At 36.7% G+C, this 18,044-nt stretch overlaps 1 protein-coding gene across 6 annotated transcripts in view; it reads right to left on the reverse strand.

The window, feature by feature from the left end:
• Window positions 1-18,044, reverse strand: part of LOC129777649 (protein sex-lethal) — a 58,772-nt gene that overhangs the window by 23,202 nt on the left and 17,526 nt on the right. For 3 of the 6 annotated variants that reach the window (XM_055784046.1, XM_055784044.1, XM_055784042.1), the window contains exons 4-5: window positions 11,887-12,176; window positions 11,661-11,824 (exon numbers count right to left, since the gene is read on the reverse strand). In XM_055784046.1, the coding sequence (XP_055640021.1) occupies window positions 11,661-11,824; window positions 11,887-12,176 (454 nt within the window). Of the gene's footprint in view, window positions 1-207; window positions 269-11,545; window positions 11,825-11,886; window positions 12,177-18,044 lie in introns of those variants that run through there. The other 3 variants (XM_055784048.1, XM_055784047.1, XM_055784045.1) reach the window with 2 other exon arrangements.

Below are 18,044 nucleotides of genomic sequence, written 5' to 3' on the forward strand. Positions count from 1 at the left end.
ATTCAATCACGTTTCAATATTCTAAATAACGTCGGCTATATAAAATATTCATACTTTGGTATATATAGTTGGAATCTCACTTTCTTGCTACAACTTTTTTTTCACCCTATAATCGCGTAGGAATATACAATCTGATTTAAAAAACGCGTCCACTCACTTGAACTCTCGTCGATAGTTTTAATTAAAAATACTAAAATCTAATAATACCTTAAATATCAGTATGGATACGCATCGATTTTTTTCCGGTTGTTTAAGTCCAATCCGTCTGCTATGAGGTATACCAGCAGTAAAATTTTGATAAAATAGAAATGTAAAAAAAAGCTTATATGAAAATGTTATAGCTTCATTGTTAATTCACTAGATTCCAAATGTGTGTATGCTAAGACTAGACTACATAACAGCATGTGAATAGTGCTAACACTTCAAATAACTGGGAATGGGAATAGTTTAATTTTTTTTTTTTTTAAATATGTCGTTAGAGACATTAACATTGATTTCAAGGTCAGGGATAAGGGTTCTAGCATCTATAAAACAAAAGAGCTACTGAAACGTATTGTTCGCTGATAGATTGTTGCTCCATCGAGATGAATAATGGTGAATGTAATTTTTTTCAGAAATGACAAATAAATGGAACTAAAATACTTGAACGTACATTGAAGAACAAAATGTTTTCAGAGAGTATTTGCTAGAGTTCTTTTTAAGCGAACTTTTCAATCTAGCGGTAGCAATTTCAAGTCAGACAGATGAGATGGTGCTTTAGTAATTTTAATTGTTGAAATAAATGACGTCCTTGAAAAAAGAAAGAAAACTCATTCCCAAGTCTAATATCTACGCATCTACGAAGAAAACTTGAGTGCGATTGAAAATGATCCTAATAATTTCATTGTTCTAACGATAGAAAGCTTAATGGGAATAATTTTGTAAATTTTATTCGGTTGTGCGAATCATCATTTTCAAAATGAACCATATATATTGGCGTATATATATATAATAAACAAAAATCGAATCATCGGTTCTCGTTCAAATGTAAGATATATATATATATATATATATATATATATATATATATATATATATATATATATATATATATATATATATATATATATATATATATATATATATATATATATATATATATATATATATATATATATATATATATATATATATATATATATATATATATATATATATATATATATATATATATATATATATATGTCAATGTCGTGTCTTAAATAAATACAATATTTATTTTTGTTTACGTTTATCTTTATCTAATGACTACCACGTAACGGTCAACAAACACTCCGAGCTATAATCCTAACCAGTGTTAGTATTTAAAACAGACAGACGTAGCCCTGGGTAGTCGGAGCCCCCCCAGTGCGGACGTTACCTGATATCCTTAAAATAAATTCTCTTCGACGATCTGCGAAAATCGCGGGGCGGAATACCATCTCGCCAAATGCAACAGTTGACGCCAATGAATACGACCAATGAAGGACAAAGATCGGAAATTATATAATACCAGTTGCAGGCATGTACAAGGACAACAAGAACGAAAAAAAATAACACAACATGCTAACGGACGGCCCTGACGCTTGGGATGGCCCCATCAGGACCTTTCTTCGTTTTGTCACATAAAAAAAGATGAACCAGCCTACGGCTGAAAGTCTCTATAATAAAGAATAAAATAGCTCTATACAATCATGTCTGCAATTTCACTCAGTGTATACGAATTTCTCGGCTGAGTTCGACAAGATAAATCATTCTATCGCGGTCGCCAAACTTTAACGTCTGGGATTTCACGGTTCTTTATTGAGCTGGTTGAATTCTTACTTGACAGACCGCATTATGTCAGTAAAAATCGGTGACACTGTATCATCTCCTTTTAGAGTACCTCTAGGCGTCCATCAAGGAAGCCACCTTGGTCCTTACATCTTCCTACTGTATCTGAACGATGTTAACTCTTGCGTGAAGTGTCATAAACTCACATATGCTGACCATTTTAAGCTATTCACTCCCGTAAATTGCTTAAACGATGCAGTATTCTTACAAAAGCAACTTGATCTTTTCGCTGAATGCTGCGAAATCAACAGAATGGATCTGAATCCATCGAAATGTTCAGTCATATCTTTCTCACGGAAGCGTTCACCTGTTGTATTTTCGTATAAATTACGCAATGTGCTTTTAAGTCGCGTTGAGATCATCAAAGATCTTGGTGTCATCCTTGACTCAAAACATACATTCAGAGAGCATATCTCGTATATCACCACTAAGGCATCCATACTTCTGGGTTTTATCTTCCGCATCACAAAACACTTCAAGGACATACATTCTATCAAGTCTCTTTAATGTGCATTGGAACGCACAATCCTTGAGTATGCATGTGTCGTATGGTCACCTTACTACCAGAATGGTGTCCAGCGCATTGAAGTAATTCAGCGTATATTAATTCGCTTCGCTCTACGTGATTTGCCATGTAACGATCCTTCGAATCTTCCAAAATATGAAGACCGTTGTGATTTGATTGGGCTCGATTTACTGAGCCTACGAAGAAACGTCGCTAAGCTGACCTAATTCTCTCGAATATATCCCTTAGACAATAAGACAATGAGTATGTATATTAGAGTGCCAATGGATGTACGGGGAAAAAATGACCTTCGAATTTTCAAAGCGAACTTGATAAAAATTGTTGATTCCCACGTATAACTACCATATGTGTCATAAACTCACTCTAAGACATTTGGCATCAGAAACTTTTTTTTTAAAACTTAAATTTTGACATCTGCGACAATAGTAAATGAAGTCCCCGATTTCCTTTACTCTCCCTTGGGTGATTTTTCGGTTTTCAAAAAACTTAAGCTTTGACGGCTGTGCGACACTAGTAAATGAAGTCCGATTGAGCTTATATTTTACATAGGGTAGTTTTTAGTGGGAATCAACATTTTTAATCAAGTTCGCTTTGAAAATTCGAGATGGTAATTTTCATTGGCACTCTAATGTACCGTTCTGAATATAATATCGGACAACATCATATTTCGGACAATTTGTTCTAATATCTTGAAATGCTTAATGCACTGATGATATAACTATCAAATTAATATCCCAATTGCTTCTTTAGAGTAATCCCTTGGTTTCACTATCATTTCACATGAGAACTACATTTAAATTATAACATAATCGGCAGAAATCTAACAACACTACTCATTATCGTTTGTGTTTGACGTTTCCTTAGCGTGAGTACGTAGAATTTACCCGTTCATAAATATTTAAATTTCTCCTGTGTTTCATTAGTTCTCATGATCGTTAACAGTTTACTTTGATTGCTTTGTAAGTGTTCCGCAGTTGACTATAAAACATGATCAAGTGTAATGTAATTTTCGTCCAAAAAATTACAAAATAAAGTGTCCGAAATTTGAATTCAATCTGTCCGAAATTTGATTTAAAGCTCCCGCAGACTGCAGACTTTTGTCGGCCGATAGATCGATCGGACGACTTAATCAGTATGGAGCGATATGCATATGCGCACACTACACCGATTCAGTACCGGCCGATAAAAAAGTTTGATAGGCTTCTCGATTGCATTCAAACTATTCGGTCGGTCAACTATCGGCCGCTAGTTTAATCAGTACTGGCTATCATCAATCTATGCACACACGACGATTGTTTATCGGCCGATAATTCAATTCGCTCTCAGTTTTGGCATCCGACATACGTGCCGTGCGAATCACAGAGAATGGGATGCACCCAATGCTCTCGGAATCCCTTTTTGATTTTCCTTCTCCGTTCACACAAATTAAATACAGTCTTTCGAGAATATTCGGCCGACAGTTGGCTAATGTGCGCACTCTTGACCAGCCCGACTTTTTGGTTGGCTCGGTGTGCGCACTTGCTACCCAACCCGACCAAACTATCGGCTGAAAAAATCGATCAACATTACATTCGATCAACATTGAACGAAATGATTCACGAGGGAAGAAGAAGCAATCGTCATGTTTCTGCTGACTTCAAAAAAACGCAGCGATTCTCTATCGTCGCTCACAACGCATATGAGTGAATTGCGAAAAGATATTGCTTCAGATATTGAGAGGCTGCGGTAAAGAACAACTGCACATTCGACAATTGAACTACGTCGATCGATGCCGCAAAAAGGGAAACATCGCTGGCTTTTGATAGATCTGCTAGAATAAACGATCTTGTGTGTAAGCACATCGTTCGGCTATACCGAGAGAAATTATCCACTCGTCGATATCCGAAGACACTTCAAAGGAATGTTAACGGCTGGAAGTGTGTATACGATCCTGTAACAATTTGCTATCACTGCCCAGCGCAACGACTCCTACTCTCGATGTTTTCACTAACGTTTGTTGTCGCTCTCAGATATTTTTTTAAGCGGTGAAGTTTTGGTCAAATGGATATGCAAAACTAAGCAAAAACTAAGTTGCATTCTGAAAATACATACCTGCAGGCATGAAGTAGATTCCATTCGTATTCCTTATTCTTGTTCAGTAACGCGTATCCCTAGCTACCCTCGGTGTTGACGAGGGTACTAGTAACCAAAGTGAAGATCGGGTAACCAACCCAGAAGGAATCTTGGTTATATTCTGACAGGGAAGGGGTCCTATTCGAGCGTCTGTACACTATGGAGGTGCGGCTCAAAACAGCGTCTGTTCCCCATGTCAGGGGCGGCTGATCATTGTCCCCGTGCCAGCGAGGGTGACCTGCAAGCTGCCGTAAAAATGAAACGCACAGGAGAATTCACAAAGAAATTCGAAACAGGACAGTCAGACTAGACGCAACCAAAGAACACGGACTAAATATTGGAAAATCGAGACATGGAACTGCAAGTGTCTCAACTTTCTTGCGAGTACCCAAATTCTTTCGAAAAATATTGAGAGCCCGCAATTTCGACATCGTAGCATTAGAGGAGGTGTGCTGGGAAGGTTCTGTGGTGCGATAGTTTCAAGATGGTTATACCATCTACCAGAGCTGCAGCAAAACACACGAGCTGGGTACAGCAAAGCACTTGACTCTGCAACACTACCTGCATGATCGATGAATTCAAGGATATTGTTTACAATTTTCGATTTTTGCCATTTCTTCTACCCCCCGGACGCAATAAAGTAAGCATATGATTTGTAAAGTCGAATTTCGAGCATTTTGATGCAAACCGTGCCTCTACTGTAAATATGATCGTATCCCTAGGTGACTCTAGCCTTCCAAATTTCTTAGACGCGCTACAACGCGTCTTCAATCATTCTTTGACAAAGGGCATCTTCCCATCGCCTTGGAAGAAGGCTTACATTTTTCCGGTTCATAAGAAAGGCGATAGCAGAACCGTCGACAACTACCGAAGAATCTCTGCTCTGAACGCGGTTTTTATTGTAAGACTAGCTGACCCGGCAAACTTCGTCCCGCCCAAAATTTGTTTTTTGTTATCAATACCTTCAAACATTCACGTTTTTTTTACTAAGCGCAAGTCCAATCAAGAATCATTGATTGATCTTCTAATCGACCCCGTTGAATTTATCTTTTACTAAAAAAATTCTAGTACTTCTACCAAAACTCATAATTATAATATCAGATTATTTTCAGAAACAATTCTCGTTCAAGATTTTTCAACCACTTGCAAATAAAATGTTTCTCCGTTACATGGAATAAGTGTTTGATACAGAAAATATGATAGAATGAAGACAGACCTCTCCCCTCTTCTCTCCTTAGAGAGGGGGGAGGAGTGTCTATTCACAATAGAAACGTTTTGTGCCACCTAAAAACTTCACATGTCAAATTTGGTATTTTCTTGATTAGTTTTCGAGTCATGCAGAAATTTGTCTTTCATTTGAATGGCAGCTCCTAGAGACGGGGTGGAGTGTCCAACCACCGTGAAAACATTTAAACCTTCATATACCTAACAGAAACAAAATGAATTGAAAATCGTATGCTTGATTAATTTTTGAACAATGCAGAACTTTGTGTTTCATTTCTATGGCAGTCCCCCACCCCCTGACCCTAAAACCTTAACATGCCCAATTTCGTTTCATTTGCTTGAATAATTGCAGAAATTTGTGTTTCATTGCAGAAATTTGTGTTTCATTTGTATGGCAGCCCCCCCTTAGAGAGAGGGGTGGAGTGTCTAACTATCATAGAAGCATTTATTGCACCCTAGAACCTCTAGATGCCTAATTTGGTTTCATTTGCTTGATTAATTCTAGAGTAATGTAGAAATTTGTGTTTCATTTGTATGGCAGCCCATCCCCCCCCCCCCCTAAGAGTGGGGAGAGGGGTCTCAAACTATCACGAAAACCTTCCCCGGCCCCAAAAACCCCTACATACCAATTTTCATGTCGATCGGTTCAGTAGTTTCCGAGTCTATAAGAATCAGACAGACAGACAGACAGAAATCCATTTTTATATATATAGATTATATGGTCGGTGTTAAGTCATAGGAGACCAAGTCACAAATATTAAAATAAAATCGAGTTATTGATTTCATTAGATTAGGGATTTCGTAAGCTGCATCCCACATTTATCAGATTTCAAAAATCAAGCACCAAATTCAAACCAACAAAATGTTTTTTGAATGTACTAAGTATCTTTTTAAAATGCGCTTGAACCCGTTAGCGTAAAAGGTACACATTTTGATTATATTAAAGAAAGGACTCTCTGACTGAATAGATCAGTGAAAAATGCTGGTCTTCAGTGTGAGTGATCGCAAAATGTACTATTTCAAAGTGCGGTTTAGAGTTTAGACTGTGACGATGACAATGAATTTGAACTTGACGATTCTATTGAGGAATAAAGGGTGTGTCACATCAAATTGCATCACGGAAAAAACGCTGTAGAAATTTAATTTTCAGGAATTATATCTTCAGCTTTCGCTTATAATCAGATAAGAGTGTATAGATCACGTTGGCCATGCTTCACTGTCAATTTTTCGTAAATTTGGAAAAATGTCGTCGAACGAAAAAGAGCGTCGTGAATTAATCCTGTACACTCATTTCCAGAATCCGAAACATGCACCCAGAGATATTAGCTTTCCTGATTTCTCAGGATTTCCCAGACTTTTTGGCACGTTCCCTGATATCCTGACAAACACTCAATTTTCCACGATTTTCATAAAATGGTCCGGTTTTTTGCCTGATTTTTGTACTTTTTATTTTATCAGAAAAAACTAATCCACACAAACTAATAAACACACTAGGATCTTTACTCAAATATTTCTGGTACAAATTTGTGCCTAACTTTTTTTTCATACATATTACCAGTTGTAAACCGACTGAATAAGCTATTCCAGAATGAAAATCCCGAATTATACACTGCGTTTCACAACTATAGAACCACTCATTTTTTCTGAGTTTCCAAAGATATGTAATAAGTTGGTTGAATTGAAGTATATAGTGTATTCTTCATTTAAAAGACTGGTCTGGTTGGACTTGGTTGAAGTTTATTGTTGTGTTCAGGTGTGAAACAATCAAAAAACTAAAATTTCAGTGTTTTATAACTATAGAACTAGATGGAAAACTCTCACTGCTTCACAAAAAAAACGTCAATTTCACATGAAATACAATACGTTTCTAATTCGTAGGTCATCTTTAGTTCTCGATCAGATCAAACAACCCATACGGAGTGGTTTTGACCAAGTTGGACCATGTTGTAGTGTGCATCTCGTTCTACGCAGAGGATAGTTCTCGTTCAAGCTCTTCAAATCACTCATACTGCTTGTAAGCTTGTAAGCTTGTAAACTCATAAGTTATTGATAGGGTTTTGATCTGTTAAACATGGTCAGCACAATCTGACGCCCGGTTCAATAAACCATGCCCAGGAAACAGGTCACGTTTTTATGAAATAAACTTAACGTTATTAACTATTTTTGCTGAATCAGAATCGGAAATCGGAACGGATTTAAACGATTTGCATACCGATCGAATTGGAAATTGTCTAAGTTTTGTTTGATATGCTATGCATTACAATTCCATAGTCTGTATATAATTTAAATTGATGAAAATTGGAAGCAGTCCCATTTCCCCATACATTTGTTCTGTCCATTTGTATACTTTCACGAAAGAGTTGTCAATAACGGGCAACTTATTCAGCCGCTAGAATAGAAACAACGAAGGGGGATTGCGAAAAGAGAATATTTAAGAAGTAAACTCCACCCTTGCATAGTAAGTAAGCTGTCGCTAGCGTATTAGTATTGCATCTTCTCTGAGGAAAATTCTCAGAATATTTCCGTATCCGAAACAATAAACGCTTATTCTGCTCGTTTTGTGTTTTTTTATGTTTCCCCTCGAGCTGTGAACACTAGCGAATATTTCACTTGAAGTGCATCTGACATTACAATTCACACAATAACCCGAGTCATGGCAAAGCAGACGAAAAAAGAAAAGAGTGCAAATGATTATAGGTCGCTTCAAGCCACCAGTGTTCGGCTTTGTGTGTGTGCTTGTTTTCGTTGCGCGAAACTTTGAACTTATTCATTTCCTGTACATGTGAATAGCGCACTTTCGATACTTTTTAATTGCCATTCGTATTGGCTCTCGTGCGCATCGGCTCTGTTCTGATGCTAAAAGCACCTAGCTTTGTTGACGGTCATTCTCATGGTGTTTCATTTTTATCACTGCAACTGTGTGCATCTGTTAGACGCGTGTTTGATGCTTGTTGAATGGCGATGCACGGAAGATGTCAAGGAGTGCTATACCATTGAAACAACAGTAAATATAATGAAACATGATACTTGATAATTGCAAGTATTGTCATTTTTGTATTGCCAAAGATATATTGAAGTGATTAACCCCTTGAACGGAAATGACGAGTCCAGCTCGTCATAAACTTTCCTGAACAAACTGACAATGACGAGCTGGACTCGTCTGAAACTATTGAGATTTGATGCCTTTGAGAGCAGTATCTGTAAGTCATATCTATTGCTTTGATGTACTTGTATTCATGCTTCTAGTTACCGTTAGAATGTGATTTGTATACATCGTCTGTCAGAGCAGTACTGACTGGAAATAAATTGTCGTTCAAGAGGTAAAGAAATGTGGAATGATGTTGCTGGTGAAACAACTAAATAATCATGTGTGTATCAAATGCGCAAAAAGACCATCGGAATATCATTCGCGTTAAATACTCAATGCAATGCGTGCATTGATATAAAGAAACAAATTGTGACATATGACCAATTAGTGTATTGTTCTCGCAAAGACTAGAAACAATCGTTGCTTCTCGAAATAATTCTACAAAACCACGCAAGCCATTAAACTATTTCAGGGTCCCCGGAACTTTTTACTAAAGAGTTATTTATGAAATTTCGACATATTCGCAAATAATATCCTAAACGAGATACACACTACAACATGGGCCAACTTGGTTAAAACCACCCCGAATGGGTTGTTTGATCTGATTGAGAGCTAAAGCTGACCTACGAATTAGAAACCTATTGTATTTTATGTGAAATTGACGTTTATTTTGTGAAGCAGTGAAAGTTTTTCCATCTGGTTCTATAGTTACGAAACACTGGATTTTTTGTTTTTTGATTGTTTCACTCCTGGACACAAAAATAAACTTCAAATGACCAGTCTTTTAAATGAAGATAGTTATTATAATTATATATTTAAATATTGTTCATGTTTCATGTTTCTTTGTTTTTAAGAGGCTTTAAACTTTGCAGTTCATTCGCCTCCATCTATATTGTTCAATTCAACCGGCTTCTTACATATCTCCGGAAACTCTGAAAAAATGAGTGACTTTATAGTTGTGAAACGCAGTGTATTTACTACACTCTATGATTTTCAAACAGTGCTCATTACCTTAGTGAGGATGATGTGTATGTAGGAGTAGCCGCGAAGTTATTGATAAAGTTTCAGATTCTTCTTCTGCTTTCCTCATTTGGTGAGTAAATATTCAGAACAAAACATGGACCATGAATACAGATAAATCCTGAATATTGATTTTTCTGTAATTGGCTTTTTGGGAAAAATATCAAAGATCAAAAGATCCGGCGACACACTGATTTTTCTTCTTCTGGGAGAGTTTTTTCTTCCACATTCCACAACATCGGTTGAGCGACTTTTCTCTCAATTCAATGTTAACAAAACGAAGATTAAAAGAACAGACAAGGAACAGTAACAATGAATCTGTAGAGTTAAGTAAAAAAGATACAGTTTCCGTTATATCTCGTAGTAAGTAACATCTAAATACATCAAATCGGTGTATGAAACATTTAGAATTAAGAATATTGATTAATCTGTATTAAGTTTTATTTATTTTATTAAATTCGTTTATTTTACAGGCTCAGTTACTGTATTAAGTTGATCAATAATAATTCTCGGGGCACAGCGAATAAATGAGCAGATTCTCTACAGATACTCAAAATAACTGTTCATGTGGATTTGGTGAAACTTGGTTAAGTGAATCGTTACGATGTGTGGGTTCCACATCATTTGGTCACAAAAAATCTTTAATAGATTGCATCTCGGTCTGCGATTCGCTCCACGAACACAACGAAAATTCCGTTTTGAAGCAAATCATGACGGGTGATTTAGATGGATAATTTACAACATTGTTGAGTGGCTAAAAACTGGCAAATTATTTTGGAGTCTGGCTAGGAAGTGCTATTCCACCAGCTAAATTAACCGGCTATTGAATTTCAGATTATTTTAGGATCAGGTTCAGGTCCCTGCAAAAATCCCTCAAGGGAAAAATCTTCAACCTTATAGACATCATAGAAAATACCGTAAACATTTTTCAATGTTAAAGCAAACACATTCTGGGAGGATAGAATTTTGTAGATAGAAGGCAAAAGATTGCGTAACAAAATTTTGCTTTTTTGTATAAAAATGAATCGTCTGAATTTTGCGGACAACCCAATAAGGACTATCCTGATTTCTTGATTTTTTTTTAAAATTATAGTTGGCAACCCTGCTTGCACCAAAGCATATTCTGTTCCACGAAGTAATTACGAGGGAAATCAAACAATCTGTTGACCACAGAAAGCACAAGTTGCTTCTCTATTTCAGTAGATAATATCTTGTTTTGGAACATTTAAAACATTAATGGTTGTCATAAGTTGCGAAAATTTGTACCGATTCTAAGCGATTCAATGAAAAAAATATTAAATAATCCGCCATACGTGGCGCAAAGTATTATCTTTTAATATTATCTGTTATAACTTAATTCAGATTCCATAGTTCCAATCAAAAACTATTGATGATCATGTTTCCTAAATGTAAATATGACATTCGTGAATTTATTCAAAATGATATTCAAAGGTTTGTACAGCCTTGTGAAGTGATTTATTATGCAGAAACGAAAAGCGGTGTTTACAGATCAAATGTCAACATTCTTAACATGCACTTTGTTTAATAAATCTCTAATCGCTTTCTATAGATCTCTCAACTAAATTCTTCTTTGTCCAGAATGACAACGAAAACTTAAGGCAATATCAGCTAAACAAAATTACGCAAAAATAAATCTTAAGATAAAACTTTAAAATTTTGTTTTTACAACAGAAGTTGATATCTCTCTTACACAAAAACGGAAGTGAAATTAAATTAAATAAATTTTATTCTCATTAGATAATGAATAAATAAGAAGCCAAAGCATTTTTATCAATTCATTATCAGCTTAATAAGGATTATTGCGCATCCGTACCCTACCTCGGTTGTTGTGTACAATCGAATTATATGAGGGTACGTAAAGAGCCGCCTTTGCACGCCCGTGGTCTTCTGCAATCCTGACATTCAGGGGTTGGATACCACCTTGTGGTATTACATTATTCAATGCAGATATCGCTTCTTGCGCCTCCTCTCGTTTACTGAATCTTGAAAGAGAAAATATAAACGTGTCATCCTATGCACCCTTCTTTTATATTTGTATACAAACCTGACGAACGCTACGCCTTTTGGCTGTCCCGTGAGCTTGTCTCTCAAAATATTCTTTTGTACTATGGTACCGTATTTGCCAAAAATGATGTCTAGCTGCTCTTCAGTTATCGTTCGTGGAAGATTTGTGATATAGAGATTCGTTTCCTTGATGTCTTCGCCATGTGGCCGTGCATATGAAACCTTTAGTCGTTTGTTCCGAACTCTATAACCATTCAAGCATCTAATCGCACGCTGCGCTGCTTCCTCAGTCAAAAAATTGATAAAACCAAACCCATAACTGTAACCAGTCTGCAAGTAGAAATTTGTGAGAAAAAAAAAGTCTAGATTATAGAAAGAAATAAATAGTTAAACTATAATGCGGTCACTTATGGCGAGTAACAATATAAGTCTGGCTAAATAAATTACACATTTATTCTGAATAATTTCCTGATCAATTTATTGTCAAAAAAAACACATGATCCTCTCTCATGGTTGCTCAAAACATAGGTATAGTTCTATGGATCTACCGCAATCATCTGACTAAGCCCACCTCGTATATAGTTTTTGCGTTAACTATAAGAGAAAGTTTTAGGTTTGATTCTTAGGGCCCTATTATAGAAATCGAGGCGATAAGAATTTTGCTCGTTTGCTCTATTTTACTATTATAGTAATCGAGCAATTCGATAGCACCGAGCGAATGATAGCTACCCAGTTTAAAATCTATTCGAGCGGTTATAAGCACGGTGTCGGCCGTAGGCAGCTCGATAAATCGAGCTGAGCGAAACGGCATTACTTATCTTTGCCTCTTCCCACCATTGCTAAACTGTCATCCAGACAAACAAAAACGAGCAGAACGAATGAATGTAAGTTTTTTCAAAATAATAATTGTTATCGTAATATTATTATTAGTTCCATTTTCAGCAATCCACAAACTTTCCTATATGTTGCTGAGAGAGCAGGAACACACTGCTAGTTTATACAGTGTTGAAATAATTCGTGCGCTTTTTGTATGTGTCGGTTTTGATGCAGTACGTGGAGGTATAAGGAAATGTACTGCTAGTTTTGCAATTTGTTATTCCACGACAAGAAGGAGAGACCGCTCATCTAAAAAGAACATTACTCATTGTTATGAATCATAGGGAACTACCATGATAGGTAAAAGATTATAACGCATTCAAATCAACTAATTCAAACTGAATTTTATCACCCAACAGGTCATTCGATAACAGCAATTTCTGAGGAGTATTCGGAAACCAACTGGAACTGCGGAGCACTTCGAGATGTATTAGTTGCTGGTTAATTCAAATTATAAGTTGAGAGGATACATGTTATTATAAATATGTTATTATAAACATCAATATTTATATTCTGAGCTCCAGAGTCGGGACATTACACAGCAGGACATTACAATTGCAACAGGTCAGTAGAAGTGCAACATCGCTTGTTCAGCTTATTTCAGAATTCTTCAACATATTCCGAAAAGCACTCTTTAGCAGTGTTATTAGGTATTGGTAAGCCGATGCTGGAACTAGAGAAATGCGATGAGAAAAATCTCATTATAACATCTATACTAATCTCCATCATTCCTGATCTTAACACTATACATTGAACGTTATGTACGCCTAATGCATAACGCCTAACAATGAAATGAGGTAAGTTTCATGAAACATTTATAGACGGAAAAACATTATATGTATGTTTTTTTTTCAGAGCGCTTCTGTCCGGGTTCGAACAATGCAACACAAAATAAATAAAAACTATGAGAAGTTCTTTCAACTTCCGTGACACAATTCAATTCTATATTTACCAAGATTCAACAAGTTCAATCGTCTTAGTAGTGGTGTTATCCCACAGAAGAATCACGCATAATTATCAGGTTGCTTTGAACAAACAAAACCCGAACAATACGAGTACTATGTTGTATTCATTTCCGCATTCATATTGCTATATACGAGGGTCACTATTTATATTTCGGGAATAGGAACAAAAACAAATAGTTAAGCTGCGAATATATTTTTATTGTTTTTCAAAGTACTCGCCACGATGATCGATACACTTTTGCATGCGCTTAAACCAATTTTCAAAGCAAATCAACACGAGCCTTTTTTTTGAGCGATTGTCAACTTATGTGGGATCCAACGTGAACATAATTTTCGCACAACTAAGTGTTCATGTAAAATCGCATATATGCTGGTGGAACTAATGCTTAGGGATGCCTCAATCTCACAATAGGTTACATGACGATCTTGCTTAATCATTTCGTGCACAGCATCGATGTTTTCTGGCACTACAGTCGATTTTGGACGACCTTCACGAAACTCGTCGGACAGCGAACTACGACCACGATTGAATTCACTATACCAGCGATACACAGTGGTTTTTGATGGAGCTTCATCGCCAAAAGTCAAATTAAGTTGATTGACGCACTCTTGTTGTTATAATCCACGTCGAAAGTCGTAAAAAATCATCGCACGAAAATGTTCACGATTCAGTTCAATTTTTTTGCCGAGACCAAACTTTCAACTAAATATAAAATAAACAAATAGCGTTCGTATGACAAAATGTTCTGAGTACGTATATCGTCAAAAATGTCAAACTTTACGATGGAACCGTCAGATGGACTCACATGACATCAGTGTTGCCAATTCTCGAAATATAAATAGTGACCCTCGTAGATCATTATAATTAATCTTTTGTATGACCAAAAGTAAGCTCGATGCTAGTCAATAAGGAGTTTACAATAGTGAAATCCGCAGAGGATCTTAAATATCCTATTTGATAGTTCCGACCAGTAGTAGAACAAATAGTGCATCAATTTCTATTATAATAGCACAAGAAACTGAATAATATAATTGTAGTTATTGAGTTACATGAATTAGTATTATGTTTCAGATAGTGTTTTAAGTTTAAATGTTTCCAATAAAAGTGTTTTTATTCTTTATTTGTTTCATTCTCCTAAATACCAACAAACATGAAGGGAAAACAGTTGGTCGATACGGTGCCAGATTGGCACAGTGTTGGCCCATAATTGGTTGTCAAATACGAAGGATAGGTCGACAAAATCATTGCAAAATGGTACGACATCGGCACCGTTGTCGACACCATTTGTTGGGACCAATCTGACAAAACAATGTAGAGTGGGTATCGAGGCAAGTGTCAGAACTTTTCGAGTTGTTTGGGTAACTTGTTGCATATCTTTAGAGAATTATTTTGTTTTGGTTTGCGTTCCTGATATTTTCCTTTGGGAAACATTTCAGAAACGCTTAAATATATGCAATTTTCAACACATGTTCGTTTGTTTCAATCAGTACAGTGGAACCTCGATTATCCGCGGTGCGGATTATCCGCAAAAGCGAGTTTCATAGTAATTCTCGTGACCTTCTCGAAATTCGTCAGTGAGTGGTAGACTCTTGCTCTTTTTTTTTTTGGTGCTTTCTTTCACATTATCTGAACACTGGTGTACATGAGCTTATAGATGGATACCTCAATGATTTCTGTATTGATAAAACACAGTTTTCATACCGAAACATCTTTCTTTCGTGTTTGAACCTCATTTTCAGTACTTTATTGTGATATCCGCGATTTTAGTTATCCGCGCTGACTTTACCAGACTTCCGCGGATAATCGGGGTTCTACTGTATTTGTTTTACGGAGCTGCCAGAATAGTCTATACAAGGTAAGTGGTCAACCCAACATTATTTATATTAATCATGTTATAATTTACAATGCAGAACAGAACTTACTTCCAGCGCATATTTCAGTGGCTGAAAATGAGTGGACAGACAAATCACCACCAGTTTTAACGACGCGTTGAACCAATGAAAGCGAATGTACACATTGCCCGAGGTATTTGTGGAGGCAGTTCAAATAGAATCCCGGTTAAGGAATAGTGGGAGGAATTCAGTGAGGAGCTTAATGCAATGAGACCATCAATGCGTCTTGGTTAAGAATGGCAGGAAGTAAGTGTTTCTTCTACGATACATATAACTTCATAAGTAAATTTTATCATATTCTTTGAATTACTATCAACCGAATTTCCTACCTAAAAATTGCTTATTCCTGCTAGCGTACGTTAGTACGTGTTACGTTTGTCAGGAATTTTCTTTTTTATTGCTATACTATACCATATGCATAAGCTGAAATGTCTTGCAAAACAATAATGAATTTTTTTTAATTACAGATTTGGATTGACATGAGGTGAAAGGCAAAGAAAATACTAGCACACAACAAGCGAGAATTTAGGGCCACAAGTGGTGGTCCAATACAATAAAGCTGTTGACGCCACTACAACAAGAAATCGACGCTAAAAGAGAATCACATGCAACAACAAAATATTTTGTCAAGAAAAGTGGGATTCATGCGTGACTCCTTACGAATTCCATAGATTGCAGTTGTGAAAATACATGAGAAAGTTCATTTTCTAATAATTATATTTTGACGTAGGACTACGTCTTTCATTTCTATACCGGGGTGTAAAATCAAAGTTTCGAAAACGAAAGCGTTACGCCGGAGACCGAGATTTTGAGCGTTGATAGCTCCTAAACAACTGAACGAAATGGTATGATAAACACTTCATTCGAATGATAAAATGTCTACGCGTTCTATACTTGTTATTTTTTGATCCAAAAACTTGTTTCAATAGTCTTAAAATTGCTTTCAAAACAGGCTATTGAAATCACCAATCGGTATATAAGCGAGCGCAGCTCGGAAATCCACTGAGTTCTAATTGAACAGCGATTGGAGCATGTTGTCGCTGTTGTGGTGAAGCTCTTTGTTTATCATGAAGCGCGGATGAACGGTGTCAGCAAGAGCCTGTTTGTGCACCTTAGGCCAGAAGGGAATCCATCAAGAGGAGAGTGATGCCACAAACGGTTCCCCGGGAAGATCTCGAAGCAGCCGCTACACACACACACACATACATGCGCGGAATTCTTTCCGTTTGGATACCATTCAGCATCGAGAAAGATCCGGAAAATTATCTGCCCGTTCCTCTGGGAATTTAAAAATACATTCATGTGAAAGAGTTTATTTGAATGTTTTCTATCCATGTAACACTGTGACCAAATATTTTTCAATCAAGTGCTATTAACAGGTCGTTATCGAATTAGCATTAACCACTGGTGGGCTTCCAGTATCGAGGAAAATGTGGAAATATATAATCGTTACTGAAAATAATCTGCCGGTTCCTCTGGGAATTTAAAAATACATTCATGTGAAAGAGTTTATTTGAATGTTTTCTATCCATGTAACACTGTGACCAAATACATTTGGTTTTGTGATTTTTCAATCAATCGCAATTAACAGGATAGCTTCTGAAGATTATTCTTCCCCATCAGTAGGATATTTCCGTATCCAATGTAGTATGCGCCCGCAATAGATTATTGCTCAGTCGCCGAAAGTTCCGAGCTCAGAGAGTTCATTCCCCTCTAGTTTGCCTTCCAAATTGCCATCGTAAACCACGCCTTCTCTCGATTCAATCACGCACAATAAGCATACTTAAGCGATATTCTGCTGGTGAGACGCATTCATTTTTCGTGAGGACATCGACAAGACAACATTGTTGCTGAGGGTGCTGGACAGCGAAGGATCGAGATCTGCCCTGAAACGCAAGCAATTTGTTTGAAACTGTGAGGGAGCACAGACAAGCCGATCCTTCAGGAGAAGAGAAGGTGACCATCGAAGCAGCCGCTACACACACACACATACACGCACGGAATTCTTTCCGTTTGGATGCCATTCAGCATCGAGAAAGATCTGGAAAATAATCGGCCAGTTCCTCTGGGAATTTAAAAATACATTCATGTGAAAGAGTTTATTTGAATGTTTTCTATCCATGTAACACTGTGACCAAATATGTTTCAATCAAGTGCTATTAACAGATGGTTATCGAGTTAGCATTAACCACTGGTTGGCTTTCAGTATCGAGGAAAATGTGGAAATATCCAATCGTTACTGAAAATAATCTACCAGTTCCTCTGGGAATTTAAAAATACATCCATGTGAAAGAGTTTATTTTAATATTTTCGATCCATGTAACACACGATCGTTGGTTACACACGATTATCCCTAAGGTTTCGACGAGTGCTTGGTTTAAGGGATTGAATGTAGGTCGTGATTTCATTTGCGTGATATCTCGGCTCATGTCCAATCACTACAACCTAAACGCGCATCTCTATC

Source organism: Toxorhynchites rutilus, chromosome 3, assembly GCF_029784135.1.
Source record: "Toxorhynchites rutilus septentrionalis strain SRP chromosome 3, ASM2978413v1, whole genome shotgun sequence".
NCBI lineage: Eukaryota > Metazoa > Arthropoda > Insecta > Diptera > Culicidae > Toxorhynchites > Toxorhynchites rutilus.